This window comes from Centroberyx gerrardi, chromosome 6 (assembly GCF_048128805.1).
Source record: "Centroberyx gerrardi isolate f3 chromosome 6, fCenGer3.hap1.cur.20231027, whole genome shotgun sequence".
Taxonomy (NCBI): domain Eukaryota; kingdom Metazoa; phylum Chordata; class Actinopteri; order Beryciformes; family Berycidae; genus Centroberyx; species Centroberyx gerrardi.
In genome coordinates, this window is record NC_136002.1 from 11340569 (window position 1) to 11360740 (window position 20172).

Below are 20172 nucleotides of genomic sequence, written 5' to 3' on the forward strand. Positions count from 1 at the left end.
TGTCTCCTGTATCCACCTGCGCTGGGTATTCCTCTCCTCTCCCTTTTGTCTTCTTTTTTCCTGATCTATCTATCACAAACTCCGCAAGCTGTCGCGACGGGGTGACAGGCGGCCCGCGCGAGCATTCTTCCGAAATAGACGGGCAAGTCGGGATCCTCATTGTTGTTCAGGACACGTCTGCCGAAGCACAGCACTACAGCAAGCTACATTGCCAGCCTCCCCTCCCCTACATCATCCCGCTCCTTGTGAGGAGAGCGCTCTCATTCATTCGCCGCCAAATTGCTTTTTCTCCCTTGCTCACGCTCCTGGAAAGCCGGGGTGCACGTAGGATTTCATTGGCTGGTTTGGGGAATGTTCCCCAGCATCGGTTTGGCCACTAATCACCCAGCAGGTTCACCATCGGCAAAGCCAGTTGTTACCAGACCAAAAGTGGACTTCTCGGCCAATTACAATGCGTGCCATCAGCTTCCCCTCAGACCAATTTAAGGTTTTACGGAGGTGTTTGGACAATTGATATGTATCGCGGGACAAAAGGCAGCTTTATGACCCCCAGTTTTATCCAGGCCCCCCCTTGGAGGCGACAGACTTACTGCCTTGCGCTGTTGGGTTAATTACACATCGATATACTTCAGTCTCATTTATGGATATCTTTGATTATGCACTAAAAGTAAATGATCTCACTGAAATCCAGTCTTTCTGACTTCACTTTTTCTTTCTCCGATTGAGGCATCCAAGGTAGGGTTTATGGTCAGACATGTCTTGGAGCAGTAGACTGGGAGGAATACATGAAATGAACCCCAAGTCTTATCTCAGACTGGATGAGATGATGCAATTCCATTAAATTCTAGCGGTGTTAAAATGAAACAGTGGCATCACCTATCTGACGGATAGGGATATATAGGCTAATGTGAGTTGTGACAGACAGGCCAATGGAGTTTCTCCTTCAACCTCTGGAAATGATTGCTTAGAGCATAAACATGTGAAATTACCTGGCATAACCACTAACAAGGAGCCTTGGGTCAAAGTAACCGCACAAAATCCTTTAAAATGATGAAAGTTATAAACTCGCTAAATTTGGCTGTATCTTAGACCTGTTTTAAATTCTTGCTCTTCTGCTGATACCAGATGTCTTGGCTGTTTGATCAGTGTGGACGAGCAAAAACCACAAAATCTTTTCTTAATTGATCTCCTATTAATTAATCTGTATCAAAAGCTGTAATCACTCGTGTTTGTGTGTGTGTGCTTGTCCATGTGTACAGAATGCATGCAAGAGCGAGTGTACGTTTTGTGAAAGTGTTGAATGGGATTACATTATCCCCATGTTAAAAGTGGTGAGTGGAGCAGGGTTTGCAGCAAGTCAGCCCTGTAATTAAAGGGGAGCGATCAATCCGAACCGCTGACCGTACTACTTATGCCAAATCCATCGAATGGCCGCAGTAAAGTGCTAATTTAGAACCATTAGGGACTGCCGAGTTTGCAAACAGCCCAGTAATGATGATGGCTGATTCAAGTTCAAGGCCTGGCCTTTGTATAACTGTCAGACCTGGCGGTCATAGGAAGCAGGCTCATTGGAAGATCTCAGCTGAAGAGAAAGAGCTTAATATCTACTCAAATCTATTTGTCCAGGTCATTCATTTATATTCAGGGGATGTTGGGCTGCTAGGAAAAAAAGCACAAAAGTTTGCTCCTTTACCTGACTATTGTGTAATCATGCATAACTTACCTATCTGCCTCTTTTGCTTTGGTGAGGAGGATTGGCCCTACTTTCTAGAGTGCAGAAACCCCAAACAGATGCCTAAGGAGAACAAATCAAAAGCCCCGCACCTGTGTCACAAACCAATTAACAATTTCAATCTGGGCCCGTCACGAATGTCTCCACATTGGCAGTAACCACTAAAGACCTCAGACTCACGGAGGACATGAAGAGACACAGGTATGGGTGCATGGCGGAGGCAGCAAAGCGTGTCCTTCTCCTCCTTGTCTGTTTGCCATTCACCCTCAGTGCCGGCAGGCAGCCCTCCAGAGGACACGACCCGAAAGTGTAGCAGCGCTCTGTTTGATCTGCCAATGACCTCCCCGCTTATGGAGCTCCACTGTGCATTAAATCACAACCTCTCTTGCACAATACACTAAAAATGTATCCATAAAAATAGGCAATTAAGAGTATTGCAGGTCAAGAGGAAGCCATATCGTGAATTGTTGAAACGGTCTTTGAAGGTATAACCCTGCTGAATATCTATTGGCTGTTTCTCATGATCATGTTGCATCCATTTAGAGACCTTGATAGTGTTTGTACATGTGAAAAGAAGGGAGGACCATTTACCTTGAGAGAGGGTTAAAAGCCTCTAATCTCTCTTTCTGTATGTTTGAGAAGACATTGTCACATGTTAGCAATAACAGGAAAACAAAATCCACTCACTCTGTTGTGTGGTGAGTATTCAAGTCTGTGCCATGTCAATCATATACTGTTGAGTTCTCTTTTCCAATTTGTCCCATCAAAAAATTGCCAATTTTGCATGTGCCTTATATGCTTGACATTCAATTAATGTTTCAGCAGTGTGTGTGTGAGTGAGCACTGACAGAATGCCAATAACACTGGATCTTTGCAATCAATTGTCACCATGCCATCACTGAGCATCACATTTTGTTCTTTTTTTTTTTACCAACAAATGGAAGAGCTCTCTCAAGAGGCCCAGCTCATAATGCTTTTCACATGCTCCCAGTCTCATTTGCATACCGTGCAGTAGTTCTATTCTTAGGATAAGGATAAACTAAAACGATCTTCTTGACCTTGTTTCCAATCGCTGCTAAAGGACCAGAAGGTGACCATATTCTCACAAAGATTCTTTCTTACTTGCCTAGATCAGCATACTCCGTTGTCTGATCTGCTAGTGCTGACCTGAGATTCCTCTGCCTCTTCCATCCCTTTGCATATTAATGAAGACCACATGAAAGGGTGTTGGAACAACCGACCAGAATAAACACTGCATTTCAAACTCAAACACTCTACTCTCTGAATAGGGAGCCATGAGTGGGTATTGTCTTTAAATCCTACCGACTGGGCTACCCGCAGACCCCAGAGGTATACTTTTTGTCATATCTCACAGGTGCTTTATTCTATCATTCCAATTTATCATGACTTTGTCAATCAATTTGTTCCTAATGACTTCATATCATTGTTTTCTGTTTCTGTTTTAATTAGTGCTTTTTAAAAATACCAATGTATTGGGGTCCTGGGGGACCCCATTCAAAAGCACCCAATTCCGCCTATGCAGTTGTAATAGATGGAACTATTTATTGAGTTCATGTTTGCCATGGGTCCTAATTTAAAGTATCACACACTATCGGGGGGTAGGGGCACTCTGTCAGTCATTTTGAAGGAGACAGACACAGATGCAGCAGACAGATTTCCTCATGTGCTCTGTCGACGACCCTAAATACTGCTCTTCCTAAGGTAAGATGATGTTCAAAGTCAGAAATACAATACATCATTTAATTAACTGTAACTTTCCTAAAATAATAATAATCTGTTGGGTTTTTTTTTTCAGATGACATTAATTACATAACTAATAATGTTTTGAGAAGAAATAAGTTAACATTTTGCTATGATGGTTGTTTCTTACAGTAGTTTATTCTTGAGGTCCCCAGGGACCCCAGTCGGTAGTCCTTGTATGTTAAATATGTTGGTAGGATGAGGGTTAAGATACATAGCTTACAGTTACTTGGGAGGTTAACTAAGATAGGGTAGTCAGATCAATCTAGTGTTTTCTTACTCAGACTCAACTGGTGAAAAGTTGAGACTTTACTGTTCCCACACTGCTCTTATTCATACTTAGTCATTCAAAGTGTGTGGTACTGATGTCTAGGACATCTAATAACTTGGGGAGGCACAGATTTTCCATGTTTGTTGGGCAATCATTTTATGTAATGGAAAGACATTAGTCATAAGAGCAAAAGATCAAAACACCTCCATGTGCTAATCAACTGAGGCACTTGAAGACTGAAGATGAGCTGGTTTTTGACAGGGAACCGGAGTCAGCGATTGCTGTGCAGGTCTAATTGCAATGTCCCTCTCCAAATGGTCCTTATATTAAAAATCATATCATATTAATTATCATATTATCAAGTGACAACAAACAAACTTGACAATTTGCTAAACAAACTAGCTCTACATTCCAAAGTAAATGTGATATGTTTACGCTTTAAAACTCATGGGATCTATTTATCACCAAAAATGCACTTACAACTTACAACTAAAACTGAGCTAAATAACAAAGTGTTGACAATGTATAATTAACTTCCAAGAAAAGTGTGAAAGTATATGCACACCTTTCTGACTCCATGCTCTCATTAATGTCTTTTCTATAACAGCCCTTTTATACTTACCGTCATTAAATGTACAATACAGTATGCCTAATTCCCTTTTCTCTTTTCACTCGTCTCAATGCTGTTTGACAGCATAGATCTAACCCTTACTAACCTTCCTTCCAATCATGACGCTCTTGCAAGGGAATATGGCAGCTGCCTGCAGCCTTTGATTTCATCTTGCCCCAGATCTGCATTGTAATGAGCACTCAGGTCAATCAATAATTCACTGCAGTTTGACTGAAAAAAAAAAAAAACGGTGATCAGTTCATGGGTAAAATAGGAAGAGGAGTTTGATCAGTGCCATTTAGAAGCAAGTGCGCCACTGTTATGTGATGCTGTCTTTCCTCTGTTTGTCTATTTGAATGTGTGTGTGTGTCTGCGTGTGTGGGGGTGGTGAATTCATAAGACTGAATTGCTTTAATTGCTATCATCTATACTGTAGAAGTCACATCTGCTTTGAATAAGATGGCAGAGTTGATAGTTATTTACAGTGTTACATTGTGTCTTGTGCAAGGCTTTGCCGTGCCTTGTGCGATCCACTGTTAGTTTTGCATTATGCACAAGGTAAATAGATGTCTCTCTGAGATATGATTGCCTTCACTGAATGAGTGACCATGAATCACTGAGACTTCAATTTTGCAATGCAAATTCCCCATGTTTGTTGGTCGATAGTTTTATGTAATGGAGAGGCATTAGAAACCCAAAAAGATAGTTTGTATACAATAAACTTAAGCATTTCCCTATTCAGCATTTTAAGTACTCTCATTTCATGGGAATTAACCGTCTGAGGTGGTTATGTTCCGTGCAGTTAAACCCTTGCAGGTGCCATTTGTAATTAGCTTTGTCTTATCAAGTTCATCATATCTTTTCAATGTCACAGTGCACTGCAGATGCAATATCCCAGACAAATAAGACAGATGAATATAAAAATAAAATTACAGAAGACATTACACGCCGTCGCATTTTTTATTCCATTATAACATTATTCTGCACCCACCAAAACCAAAACATATTACATAGCACATAATAACTCATCTTTATTAAATGTCTACATATATTGCCAACCGTTCACATTATCTCTTCCCCATGAATTACACAATGTTCTATTGATTTGTTAATAATTAATATGAATACATGGATTATTATATTATTTTAACACAAATATTTGTAGTTAACACATCCTCTCTCTCTCCCTCTCTCTCTCTCTCTGTCTTGCTAGTTCCCCCTGAGGACCCAGTGATCAGTGGGGGGCCGGTGGTGAGCCTAAGGGCCGGTGACCCGCTCAATCTGACCTGCCATGCCGACAACGCCAAACCAGCGGCCTCGATCATCTGGATCCGCAACGGAGAGGTCCTCAACGGGGCCATGTACTCCAAGGTAAGCATAGAGGTGTGTGTCATACAAGGTTTTCAGACAGGCTGGGGATGGGGTGGGGGTGGGGGTGGAATGACAGGTGGTATTGCGGCTGTGCATTTATTGGCTTCCACAGACAACCTAAGACGGATAATGAAAGGGAAAAAAAACTGTTAATTTATCATCTTGCATTTCTTGTTTTGCTGTGAAGAACCACTGCGAGAGCGCTAAGCGATGTGTCAGAGTGATTGCCTGAGCCACGCTTAGGCGTTTGCCTCGGCATCCAGACTGCGTTGTATTGAAATGAAATCTCTTGAAAATCCAGGTTGTGTTTGGGATTACAAAAGATGGTTGTCCTTTTTGCCCAGTAAACAAATCAACTCAGACAAGCAGATGGTGAGATCATTGAGAGTATCACTGACTTTGCATTTCGCAGACTGTCTCTGGTGTTTTTCCTCTCCTCCTTTCGTTCTATTTATCTCTCCGAGTCTTTCCAACCTGTTACGAAATCTGCTATGTCACTTCCTGTGCTGGGAATCTGTCTGAACCTTTTTTTTTTTTTTTGGCACAATTTGATAGTCAATGACAGATCATGTTCCCGCTTTTGTTGCCACGGTACACAATAGCCACTGTTCACACCAGTCTGGTGTCATGGTCATCTGACCCCACAGACTCTTGAGTGACATTAACCCTGCAGGCTAATCATGCAATCAACACCGCCATGTTCTATTTCCATTTAAACAAGGGACATAAAGAGACCAGGCACTTTAGAGTACTAACACCTCCCCCGCTTTCCCTCACTCCCTACGCTGTCTCATCCCATTATCGGCTTTTTTCAAAGAGCAGATAAATGCCATTGATTGGGCTGGGATACGGCACCAAGCCGATTTGAATAAAGTGATTGCCGGAGGTGCCGCGCGCTAATGGTGGGCGGAGAATGTGCTTCCTGCCTTCACTTCCTCTCTGGAGTGAAGGCAGATATAAGGATATTCTGTGCTGGAGCTGGCTGATGGATGGCACATGCCTGCGCTGAGCCCGACGACGTCCCTCTCCCCTCTTATCTCGATTGCCTACCATTAAAAAGCAATGGGTTCGATTAAAAGAAGATGACTCTTTTTGGGTCTGAAGAGGGGCGGAGGGACATTTTGTAAGCATAATCATCTGCTCTGATGGTCCTCTCACACCCCACAAACGAAGAGGACTAATGTGAGCAGATGTGGTGGGGGAGTCGGAGCAATGGGCTTCCTGATGGTGTCATATTTGATGATAGCTCTGACCCACATCTAATTCTCAGCAAAGGCCTCCACAATCTCATCTCTACCTGACCTATTATAAGCTATTTAACCAGTGGTTAAAGTGGATCTGTATGGTTAGATTCAGCAAAAAGACTTGTTTTAGTCTCTTGATTTAGAGTTGAAGTATGGTATATCATGGCAGTGGTAACCCAAAGAATTAACAAGGTGGATGGTTCAAATCCCAAGACTAGTGAGAATGTGAAAATGTGGGCAGGGGAAATGAATAAGTGATGCTTTTTTTCCCCTCAAACGCTCAACCCACAGCTGCTCCAGTGGAGCTGCTCAGTGCCACCAAGGACTGTGCAGCTTGCAGGTCTGAACTGTGGTTTGGAGTTGTGAACATTCACAGTAAGATACTTTTGCACAGGAATGGTAGAGCAAATCATTTCAAAAACATGATATTTTCCCATCCCTGAAAGGCTTTATCCTCAGTGTGCAACATATTTTTGGGGAAGATTGGGCAATGTTAGAAGGTTAAAAAAATAATAATCAAAAAATGTGAAAATTTTTATTAGCTGTTGTTACTGCAAGTAGATGCTCTTTATTGTATAGCCTCTTAGAAATCAGTTTTGCATTAAAAATAATGTGCATTTTAAGGCCGGGTATAAGGGCAATTTTGTGCCCATAAAGTTGAAATGAAGCCCATTCTGCTAACGGATATCATTTTCAGCAGAGCAACAGCATCGGGAAACATTCAAATGTATAACACACCTAAACTTCAGAAGATAAATTTCAGTTTATCTTCTTCCCATCCACAGATAAGGTTCATCCTCCTATTTTACACCCCACTTCCCCACAAATGTTCAAAGCTGTTGCTTTATCTGCCTCTCAATTTAATTATTTTTCTCCCAACCTTCATCGTGACAAAGTTTTCTGTGTAATTAGAGCAATTTCATTTTAATAGTAATGCTCACCAAGTGATGGGGGTGGGGAAAATACTTCTGAATAAAATAACTAATTACATTTTGAGTGCATATTAGGCATGTCAATTTTTTTTTTTGTTCCTGTGTGGGAGACAGGTGTAGTGTTCCCAGTAGTTGAGTAGCATATTAAATCAAAGCGCCCTTTATTTTCAACACTAATATTATTCATTGCGCCTGTTTCAATAGATCTAAAAAAGATTTTGTCAAGCTAATTAACCTCACAGTTATTCTGCATTAAAATTAAGGGTATGATCAGAATTGAAGATCACTTCAATTTATTGCTTTGGAGAACTTTAGAAATGATCTTAATTGGAGGTCTGTAGTTGAGCTAAGTTAATCAAAAGAAATCTATTTAACCTCAGTGACCAGAAAAAAGTGTATTTTCACTTTTGCAGCAGTAGATAGTACAATGTTGAAGCGATTTCTTGTTTTTTGAGTGAAATTAATATCTATTAACTATTTTAGTAAATGTGCCCTTGTGTGGTCCAGAATTAAAAATGGCTGACTGAATGTAACCCAGAGACACATTTGATATTTGGGCATATCAAAGGCTTGTTGGATGATCAGCAGAATATTAATGACATAAATGATTAGGTTTTGCTTTGTTGGTAAATTCAAAGTCACCCCTTGGAGGCTTCATTCCTCTACATTCCCTATCACTAACCCAAATCACGACTTTCCCTGCATGCCTGCCAGGTCTCAGCAGGTCATATTCATTTCAAACTTTATTTCCTATTTATTTTCTCTGTTTCCAGTGATTAGCAAGCCTAAATGAAGTAAAAGATGGTTAACAAGTGCCTCTTACATGTTTTCCATGGTCATTCAAACCATACCAAGACACTTCACGTATTAAAGGTAAATCAGAGACTCGTATATGGCATTACAATAAGGCCACAACAGAATTCATTTAAAAAAACAAGCCTTCAAGTGTCCAGTGATACCAAATATTACATCTCAAGCATAGATTTGAGTCATTAAGACATCGCCTCACCGCTGACTTTGTTTACAGAGTGATTTATTGGACTGAAGACATTTTTTTCAGTCTGAAATTAGACTGACAGTATGTGAGACATGTATTTAGCTGTAAAAGTTTGTTTGCATTTCTAATATTTGTCAAATTGGACTAAAACAGTTGTACATTTTGAATTATTATAAGTTAAGAATGTTACAAAAATTTAACTTTTCCATCTTCAAGAACATATGTGAATATACACAAAATTAAAAGGTGAAACAAATTCAAGATTGTATCTTACATTTGCATGAATACCACAAGAGGTTTGTCAGACAATAGGCCCTTAAAGCTGCACTTTGGTAAAGGCACCACTGATTTATCACAGTTGAAATAGAAAAATTACTTGCAACTCAAACATCAGTGTTAAACGCTGCCAACTAAGCATGCACTTTAGGTTAATCCAGGATCATTTAGGATCGACTCACAAATTGTGACTACTATCTGAATTTAATAAGAATGATTCTTCTTATTGTTTGCTCTCTTTAAAACTCTTAAGTAGCCCTCACTGTGTGGTCTGAAGGTCCACTCATGGTTTCTCAGCAGGGAGCCTCCCCTGATCTCATACCTGGAAAAGCAGCCCTCCCGTTTCAACCTTGTTACTCTTGCCATTCCTCTCTTAGCATAGGCAAAAGTATTCTCCTCACATGCTCCAGGCAGTGATATGAAAATTTATCAATTTGTAATGTGGCACGGTGTTGAATTCAATGCAGCAGCCAGCTAACCCCCTCTAAGATTAATGACTTCAGACAGGTCCAGAGCGATGAGGGAAACAATCCTGATTGTGTCAGAAAGGATATTACATTGACACATCCCACGTCTGACAGCTAATGCGTTCTGCTTTAGAGGTGAGCGCCAAGACTCACTATGAATCTCATCACATGGTTCTTCACATACAAATGGACTTCACAGAAACATGGAATATATCTACAATGTCCTTATACTGTAACATGTTTTATAATGTAGTATTATATAGCCTAATTAAATTAGTCTTATCACCATTCCAATATACAGATATATTTTTGAATGTGACATGCCACCTAAGAGGTACTTGAGCAGAAAAGCAGTAAGATAAGAAAGGCAAAGATTTCTGTTTAAATGTCTTGGCACTCCTATATAATGACAAGTTCTTTGACATTTTAATTATATTATTCAGAATGTGGCATGCGTAGGTGAGAAGGATGGCACATGGTTACATTACAATTTTATATTGAAATAAAAGAACCCTTGTATTAAAGTAGAGAAATGAGGAGATAATTACTGCTATTAGTCTGTACATTGTCAATAAGCTGCAGTTTCACACCACTAATGATTAATTATTAGTGATTATGGCAGCTAAAATATGCTGGTTAGCTTTCTTGAACTTTGTGAAGTTATTGTAATGCAAGGTAACTGGCTAGGTTTCATAAATAACCTTTCATAACCCCAAAAATCAAACATTTACAAATATCCCAAGAGTATCTGTGTTAGCAAATTTAAAGAGATGGCATGGAAATCTTCAGTATAGATTACAATTAACTATAGAATGCTTCTTTTATATTTGAATCTAGATGGAAATGCTGTAGTATTTTAGAAGATAAAAATGCATTGGTTTCAACACAAACTTTATATTTGTTAATATTTTTACTTCTTATACAGTGAGAATCCAAGCAAAGAAAATATTATCCATGAAGCAACCCATCTGTTTGTGAGGCTAATCCAAAGGTACCAGTGCAGTAAAGCAAAGCTCCTGTGAGCCGCCGCTGGTCAACTGAATATACACCTACACTCCTTCTGTTTCCATGTTGAGAAAATATTTGATGTGTTTTACTGTTGCTGTTCCTTTCTTCCTTAACATTACAGTCAAAAACACAGTGCAGCAGTGAGCCTCCTTTAAAGAGGTGGCAGGCAAATGCATCTTGACTTTGTGGTTGACCACACTGTGCCCTGTTGCCCAGCCAATTTGTTCTAGTCAGTGACTTTGCGCTGTCCCGCACTGGTTAGCATAGACTCCCAGAGCCCTCCCCTGAGCGTCTGAGGGAGAGTGAGAGCTACTGCTCTACCGAGCGATTCCAGATGGCTCCCACAATGTAGGGCTCAGAGGATGAGCACTGAAAAGAAGATTGATTTCCTTTGTGGGGTATGACAAGCCATGCACTGGAGCACAGCTCTCCAGACACACAAAAGAGGCTCAAAAAACATATTTCTACTTTTTTTTTTTTTTTTTTTTTCTCATATCAATCAGCCTTGGAGCAAAACTACAGGCAAGAGTGTTCCAGGGGTTTGTCTCTGGCTCCCCAAGGGACACGGTGTGTATATGCATGAATTTGCTGCTGTTTTCGCAATTTGACACCTTCACCACGAAAGTGTCTGGTGAAATCTTCATTCCACCTTCTGTCTCTGTTTGTATGGAAAAATTTTAAATGTTTAGAATTCTGATTTGAAGGTGCATTCCAGTATTTATTTGACCACATACATTTTGAGTGTACAGTATTCACATGTATTCACAAGAGTTTGACTCATAAATTCAAAACAAGTCAAACTGTGACATTCTGTTTATTGACTAGTAGGTTCAGAAATGTCAAGTGAAGAGGTAACATCCCATTGCAAACTGTTATAGCCTAAATGTTTAGAACATCTCACAGAGCAAGTTAAGTAAAAGATGGAATCAATAGCGATGCCATGCTATTGGCTAACCAAAGGTTTAGCAGCTCAAGCTGTAGCTAACCCTTTAGCCACTAGCAACAGGCTGTATATCTAGCTAGCATATTGCTAGATAGATATTTATTTATGCGCAGCAATCTGTGGCAAGCTAACATTTTCTATGTTGCATCAACAAGAAAGGTTAGCTAGCTAGCTTGTGTGGCTAATGTTAGCTACATCATAGGTGGCTTACTGCCCAACAAATGTTAGGCCAATGCTGCACTGGTGTTCACTCAGGTTTTACAGCGAGCTTTGTAATTGGCCTTTTTGGCTTTAGAAGGAAGCTTTTTAGGTGTCTTGCATATCCAATCGTTTGGTGGCTGTACGTTTTTCCATGGTTGTGCAAATTAAACTGAAAGAAGTTCTGAAAGCAAGGGGGGTATAAGGGGGTGGAGCTTGGGCGTATATTGAAGTGCCTGGGGGTGTGGAGCATTTCCACCAAAACAGAGAGGATGAACTGGACTGCTTGTTTAGAAAGTTTGAAATCTCACCAGCCATTGAGGTAACAGTGGAGTGATCAACAACACAAAACTCCCGCTGATATATTATGGTCATTTTGTGCAACAAAACTGATTGTTCCTTTAGAACTAACAATTGATGCACAGACAGAGAGTTGCAAGCACTATACAAAATGTGTAAAATGTTTTCTCTTTCCGTGTTTGCCCCCTGATCTGATATTAGATACTAGAGAGCCCGTAAATCAGTCACAACTGTTACTTTCGGCTTTACTCGTTCAATCTTTTATTCTTTGCAGACCTTGCTTCGGGATGGCAGGAGAGAAAGCACGGTGAGCACTCTCTACCTATCGCCTTCCAACATCGAGACAGGCCAGCAGATCATCTGTAAGGCCTCCAACAAGGCAGTCCCCAATGGCAAGGAGACCAGCGTCACAATCGACATCCAACGTAAGTATACCACTTCTTCATCTCTGCCTCTCCTCTCTTTATGGCTTTCTCCCTGTGTCTATCTCCCCCATCTCCGTCTCAGGTGAATTATTTTGTTTACCTGTTATAGTTTCCCACTGTTCCTCAGTTAGTGATCAGTGCAGATGAAGAATATTCCACTTCTCACCACTATCACTCACTCATTTGAGGTACTTTCCACATGTAGAGGCCTGAAACTGTCAGACAGGCATACGTGACTAACGCTCTGTAAACATCTAGGATTCATTTTAAGCTCTGATGGATATTTATAATTGGTTTCCATTTTGCTTTCATACCATGTGGGTGGATGGATGGATGGGTGATGCATCACTTTTTTTTGTTCCCTATGATAAAATATCAAAGGAGCCGTCCATCTAAAATGAATGGGATTTTCTTTTTGGTCCAACTACCTCTCTGCCGTGGCACTATGCACACTATCCCCACCTCTTTTATTTCCTCGCCTGCGCCATCAATCTTTTTGATGAGAGCATGCACAATTCCCCTCCAAAATAGGCAAAGTAAGCCCAGCGTGTAAAACACATTGAGCCTCAATTGTCAGGGAATCTTTTTTCGATCAAGAACCGTTCACAGTAAAAGAGGGGCTCTGAACAAAGGGATTTTGCATCACTCACAGCCCCCTTCAACACCATTAAGTATGACTAATAAAGCAGAAAATGCTATTTAGAGAGCCATTATGACTGACGGCTCCATTCTTTTCATTATGTACACCACACGAGGCAAGCACGGCAAGAGCGGGCCCGGCACGATCGGGCTAACTCAGGCACGGGTGTAAAAATGATTAACAGATGTTGGTGTTTGCAACCCTTGCAGTTTGTCCCCATCATTTTTTGTCAAGCAGTCAGAGAGGGAAGTCTGCCCACATGTAAAATGGTTTGCCACCGCGTATAATGATGCATCTGTGATGGATGCTCACTATCATAGCATCATCCTCACTTCGGAATGTACGATTTAACCCAGAAAAATGAGTGTAGTGGATCTCTAATTAGCATTCCGAAATGTGCTCTTTATACAATTAAAGCTCCCGAAAACATTTTTCACAGTGTGCGAGAGATCAGAATGAGTGACAGTAGAAACGAATTGTTGAGATTTCAAATTGTGCCCCACTCCATGTGCCAACTTTTTAGCCCCCCCCTCCCCCCTCCCAGTTGCTCTCCACCCCCGTCCTCAGCCTTGACAGGTAAAGTGCATCCGCTCAGCACAGACTTCGGTGCTAAGACCCACCTCCTAATTAAGCTGCTCCAGAAATGAAACGTACGGTAATTGAACTTTGATTTATTCGCGCTGGGTATCAATTTGATAACTTCCAATGCTGACTAATTTAATTACAAGGTTCTTGCCTCAGCAGTAGGATATGAAACACTCATATCCAGCAGCTATCTCGTTTTAAATAGAGAATACCAAAATATAAGCTTTAATGCAGATGCACACACACCATCTCTGCCCCTTGAGCACAGCGCTGAACACCAAACTGCTCCAGTGGCGCTGCGCTGCAGGTGACCCTGTGCTCTGAGCTCGCTGAACACACGCATATATGTTGGGGGCTGTGTGTGTGTAATTTCAATTGCCTTGTGTAAATTGACAATACAGTAATCTAAATTAAAGTGTGCAGTATTGAGTTGCCTGTGATTACTCACGCACAAATCTATTTGTACCCGATAGTTTGATGGAGTAATAAAATCACATTCATTGTGATAATACCACTGTGAGTATGGAGTGTTGAGTGGTTGGAAGTCTGGAAGCCACTTGAATGTGAATGCGCTGTGAATTGTAAAGGAGGTGAACGGAGAGTAGTACCCAGCCACGCTGCTCTCGGTCCCTATTGTTACAAGCAAAACAGGTGTTGAATAAATAAATGATGGAGCGCTGGCAAGGTGGACGGCAGCAGAGATAGGTTCCCCTCCCTCTCTGGCAGGACCAGCCACCACAGAGGTCTGGCCTGTGCGGTTACTCCTCCACAGGGGGCAGTGTGGAAGGACAACGCAGTGGTAAATATTGATGAGAAGCAGCTGTTGTCATACAGAAGAGGGGCACACATACTGTAATGAGCTGAGCGGTAGAGTGTCAGCCAGATCAGATCTCCCCACTGGACACACCACAGACAGACTCGGAGACGGCCACAAAGGACCGCATGCTTGCACAGGACAACACGCACCCCCCCCCACACACACACACACACACACACACACACACACACACACACAGATGACAGAGAGGAATTAATGGATGCATGCGCATGTAAAAGCACACAGAGAGATATGGTTGAGACAGAGGGAGGGAGAGAGAAAGAGAGTCAAATTGTCTCAAATAGCTTTTCCATCCTTGTCCCTCTTATCCCAACTTGCTAGCCAGTGCATGGCTAAGCATTTAAGCGGATATTGTGTACAACCATGCCTCCTTCAAAAGGGCACTTAAAGGAAAAATCCACCCTAAAACACTTTAACACTGTTAAAAAAACAGCTATAGGAAATGTACCCTGCATTCCTGGGTCCATTGCATTATTTGGTAGTGTGTTTTTGTTAGGTTGGGGGAAAGTGGAAAGCGGTTCATCACAAAACTCAGTGGAAGAGTGTCTGAAGATGGCACTTTCCTTTAAACCTTCCTCAACCCAATATCCCATTGTCCTCATAGCCCCACACAAGATCCAGGAATGACTGGCCAATATAATAGTAGAGTTGCTCTTACCCTGGTGTCATTTCTCCTGATTTTCTCCCATATTTTGATGAAATTTCAAATTACAACAAAATTACAATTACAAAACAAAAATGTAGTCTCTATGGTTACGTTATCTGTTCAGTGGTTGGAGCCAAAATTAAATTGCAAAAGTGTAAATAGTGAAATGTAATTTAAATTTAAATAAAATAACTTTTTACAAGAAGTTAAAAGATGCAGATGCAGGTTTTATACTATATTTTCATCGTTATTTTATTCAGAAAAAGTCACCAGAATGCAGGCAATAAGGTCTTTGAATCTTTTAATTTCTGGATTCACACGGTTGGCAAGTATGGAATTGCTGTGCAGCCCAGACAACATGAAAGCCCTTCAATAACATACATTGTAGTTTTTATACATATAGTACATGTCCATTCCCTTTGCCTTTGCATGCTTTGGTCTCAGGTGTTTTATAAAGTGGTGGCACAATGTGCCTTGGTCTAGTTACAAAGATGAAGGGATCAATGGCAGTCTCTAAGGCTCTGGTGAATGGCTGCTATTAGTCCAAGAAGGACCCAGTTGAGAGCTGGATACAGTATAAGCCATTGAGGCTGTGCTGAACTATAGAACCACTTCTGTCCTTCCAAGCTCTGTTTGAGATGCATTATTTCTTTGCTGACATGAAAGTGCCTCTGGATCTCTATTGGGCACTGCTGGGTCTGACCTGATAGATTTGAGTAGAAGACAGAAGATAATAGACCGGGGTGATTGGCCTTTGCAGACATTTGACTGAGAATCAGACACTCCATGTGTGTATGTGTGGCGATTTAATGAATACCTGCTTCAATTTATTCATTGTAATGTGCTGTTATCCACTGGATTGTTCAAATCTAGTAGTCTAGTAATGTGATTGCGTTATATTGCCTCAAAAATCCACAGATTATGAATTTAATCTGACATTTTTCCCCAAAGACTGAAATTTGAATTTTCATCAGCAGCTAGTTGTTGTCAAAATGTGAGATGATGTTCATTGGGCATCTAAATGTGCACACCTATGTATATATTGTCTATTGCACATCTCCTTTTGTGTATGTCCCAGTATCAACATTATTAATTCACATTTCTTTTTGATGAGTCTTTTTCTACTCAGAGTTATCAAATTGACCGTGGTCTAGTGGTTTAGTGAGATAATGTCAGTGGCAACAAAAGTAATTAAAATGTTCCCAGACTTAATGCCCTTTGTAACATTCCTTATTCCACTCACCTATGAGCTTAGCAGCTCAGCCTCATCCTCAGGGCAGTCCAAATGAGAGTAATCTAAATATTACCCGGCACATTGCTTTACAGCTTAAACCAGTCCAAAATCCAATGCATTTCACAACAGTATTTTCCTTTATCATCACTTTAATGCTCATGATTTACATCCACCTCAGCATTTTCATCCCCACAGAAGTTCATACAGAGTTATCTGACCTGGGGTTAGACAAATTAGCATCTAAATACAGCATGTACTGGTGGTGTTGCCAAAATGAGAGGGATTTAAAGCCAACAGAGGTGATTCAGAACCCTGGATAGACTGCTGACTTCAGTTGTCCAAACCAGTCCATTAGCTGACTGTAATTATTTGATAGCAGGGGGATGCCTACCTCCTGATGTTGTGTTCTCCAGCAGCATGACTTTGGACTTAACTTACATTATGCCCTTTGGACTTTTAAGCAGAGTAAACATCCCAACATGAAACCGCTGCAGAGAAATATGATTCTCATGCCATAGTTGCATGTCCCGCTGTTTCCCCACTCATCACACAACTTCACATATTCCCAGTCCAGCTGCACGTCTGCGTAGCTTTGCCCCACATTAGTAACATCCTTTCACACACGCATGGGGAAAATGAGAGCACAGGGGACGAGAGGAGCGAAGGTTCCTCATGTGTTTGCATTGCAAACAAGCTGAGCCATGTGGGGGGAAAATGAATGCCATTTGTTGAGACTAATTAATAAAGAACATGCAGATGTGCAATTGGGGAGGATTTGTTTTTGGTAGCTGGCTCAGCTACATGCTCTTCTTGCTTAATCAAGCAGATAATGGCAAATTCATCTGAGAGAGAACTGGGAAGTGAGAGAGAAAGGGAAAGGGGGGGAGTGGGAAAAGAAATAAAGGGCTTAACATTTTGTGTACCCCAGATAAAGGTTTAATGACGCTGTGATGAAGAATTATCTCATGTGATGTTCTATGTTTGGCTGTGTGAAGACAGGTGCTCTACAGATCACACACAAGATGCTCTAAACTAAGCTTTGACTACTATCCTGTGATTATCTTGCATAAAACTTTGATGCTCTTGAACACATTTAGACGATCACAGGTGTTCTGTGAGGAATAAAGCCCTCCATACCACAACCTGCAGTATGATCAGCAAAACATCTGCCTGCATTGAATTGACGGAGTACATTTTGTGCACTCCATGGTTGAATATCTCATAATCAAGATGTTGCACCTGAGGTTGTCTGTCCCTCTGTGCCTCCCTCAAGTAATCCACTCAGCCAACCAGACGACAGTGTGCCCATATTGCTAAGGCTACAAGCCGCATGCTGATGGCCCACAAACAGCTTCCCCATCTTTCAGAGGCAGCCGCCGCTCCTAGAGTTTGAGGCTGGTCCTACTGGAGAACAGCTGTCTACAATGACCCGGAGAGATTGGAAATTGAGCTTTAAGAAAGGGGGAAAAAAAGCAATTTATGTTGGCACTATCTCCAGGAAACAGAAAGAAGTTGGAGGATTGTTCCAAAAACACCATCTGGTCTACACTTTGAACTAACCGATCAAAAGCTGTCGGCCAGCTATAACACCCCCCCCTCCATTCATCCTGTTGTTTTCACCAGAGCCTCCATCAATCCCGCTATCCCCCCCTTCCCTCTATCCATCCATCCCTCCCCCTTCTGCCTCCCTTGCTACCACTCTCTTGACGAATCAGAGGAATTAATAGGCCTGCATATTGATGTGCTGTCGCACGTCGCCTCAAATGGGTTCGCTCAGCAACTCATGCATTTATACATCAAAGCGACAAACAGACTTCTTTATTAAGTAGATATCTGTCATCTCTGAAGGGTTGAAGGTTAGATAAGTGACAGTCCCTGATCCACTCCCAGAGCCCCTGTTGGCAGACTTTTGACAGCTGTTGCTCCCCTGACCCTCTTTGCTTGCGGTACTCCAGGGAGTTGGATCTATGCAGCAAATTGCTCATCTGACTTCGAAAAGGATGTTAAGTCATCATGCCACTACTGTCCTGCGGGGAGGGAGGCACTGAGGTCTCTTTTCGGGAGGGTCAGTTGTTACACCTCGATCATCCTAAAAGAACCCTAATTAGTAGTAGAATTGACAGTAATGAGCATTGGTGTCCTTAGAAGTCTCTTGGCAGCTCCACAAGAGGAAGAAGTTTGGCATGGCTGAAAAGTACAGTAGAGGAGCGCTTTTGGCAGAAGGGCCTGCGAATTAACTTCCACATTACTGCGTCTATTACCAGCGCCACCACCTCCAGATCTCTCTCTCTCTCTCTCTCTTTCTCTCTCTCTCTCTCTCTCTCTCTCTCTCTCTCTCTCTCTCTCTCTCTCTCTCCCCCTCTCTCTCTCTCTCTCATCTCTGTCTCTCTCCTCCCTCTCCAGCTTCTCGGTGGATTTTTATTACCACCTCCACCACTGGCACATCTGTCATTTTGCCCCTGAGGTCCCTTCTGCCCACCTTTTTGTCCACCAAATTAACCATGGCCAGGGCTAAAAACACCTACCTCACACTGCTGCTCACAGCTTGGAGCTTGGTCTTTGTTATGACACACACCCACGTGCACTTCCATAAGCACAAACGCTCCCTCCAACATGTGCCTATACACATGCAGGCACAGCCACGCAGACAAGCATGTGCACACACACACACACACACACGCACACACACACACACACACTCCTGGCTGCTCTCTAGCTGGAGAGACCCGCTGGTTCATTGTGGCCTTGAGTCTTCCAGCATCTACCACGTTGTTGTTTTCTTTACTGGCACAGGAAGACCTGGCACAGGTGGGGCTTGTGGATTTGAAGGTGGGAGAGTGGCTGGTGGGGATGGGGGGCTCTCTTCTGAAAGAAAGAAAAAAAAAAAAAAAAAAACTGTGCTGATGGGGAAGATGAGGTGTGTGTGTGTGTGTGTAGAGGAATATGGCACCTGGACCACCCCCTCTCTGGGGCTTTGTGGCAGCTGAGCCAGCCCAGAGCATCTGCACAGCCACAGGGTAAAAAGCAGTTTTCCTCCACTTCATGCCCACACACACACAGAACTACTCTCCATAACTATACACAATGTTGTTTGGCTGCATAACAGCAGTGTTGGTGCGCCTCTGTAGTTCTCTGTGGATCCGCGTGCCCACAACCACATCCAAACACAGTCCCTGATTACCACATTAGTATTATTGAACACAGAGCACATAGAGTGAGTACACCTTTCAAACAGATTGCTGGACCTACATCAAACCCAGATCCAGCTCCTTCTCCTCATGACAAATCTACTTCTATCCCTGCTACATTACCAGTGTGCCACTGGTGCCACAAATAGCATAGGCAATGGCAGAAATGTGATTATACTGTTTGAGTCTCCGAAGCAGTCTCAGAAAATTGTTACCTATTAAGGCGTCCCTAGGCTTTGTAATGTTAAATCTTTTTTTTTTTTTTTTTTTTCCCAGTAGAAGCATCTTTTGCTCTGTTTCTGTAGGCAGCAGGTCACAGATCAATGGAAACAACATCCTCTGCAACAATGTCAGTCAAAATGTATTTTTAATTAGCCAAGTTTTATTGATGCACTCAGAAATCACACATGGCCTGATCTAATGGATCCTCATTGACAGGTTTGGGCAAATTAAGACATAACTAAGAGGTGTTTCAGATGAAGAGCTCTGTTTGTTGCCACTGGGAG

At 41.9% G+C, this 20172-nt stretch overlaps 1 protein-coding gene across 1 annotated transcript in view; it reads left to right on the forward strand.

The window, feature by feature from the left end:
* kirrel3b (kirre like nephrin family adhesion molecule 3b) overlaps nucleotides 1-20172 on the forward strand; it is a 57540-nt gene that overhangs the window by 11989 nt on the left and 25379 nt on the right. Inside the window, exons 3-4 of the mRNA XM_071917409.2 lie at nucleotides 5588-5745; nucleotides 12385-12535. Coding sequence (XP_071773510.1) covers nucleotides 5588-5745; nucleotides 12385-12535 — 309 coding nt within the window. The remainder of the gene's footprint in view (nucleotides 1-5587; nucleotides 5746-12384; nucleotides 12536-20172) is intronic.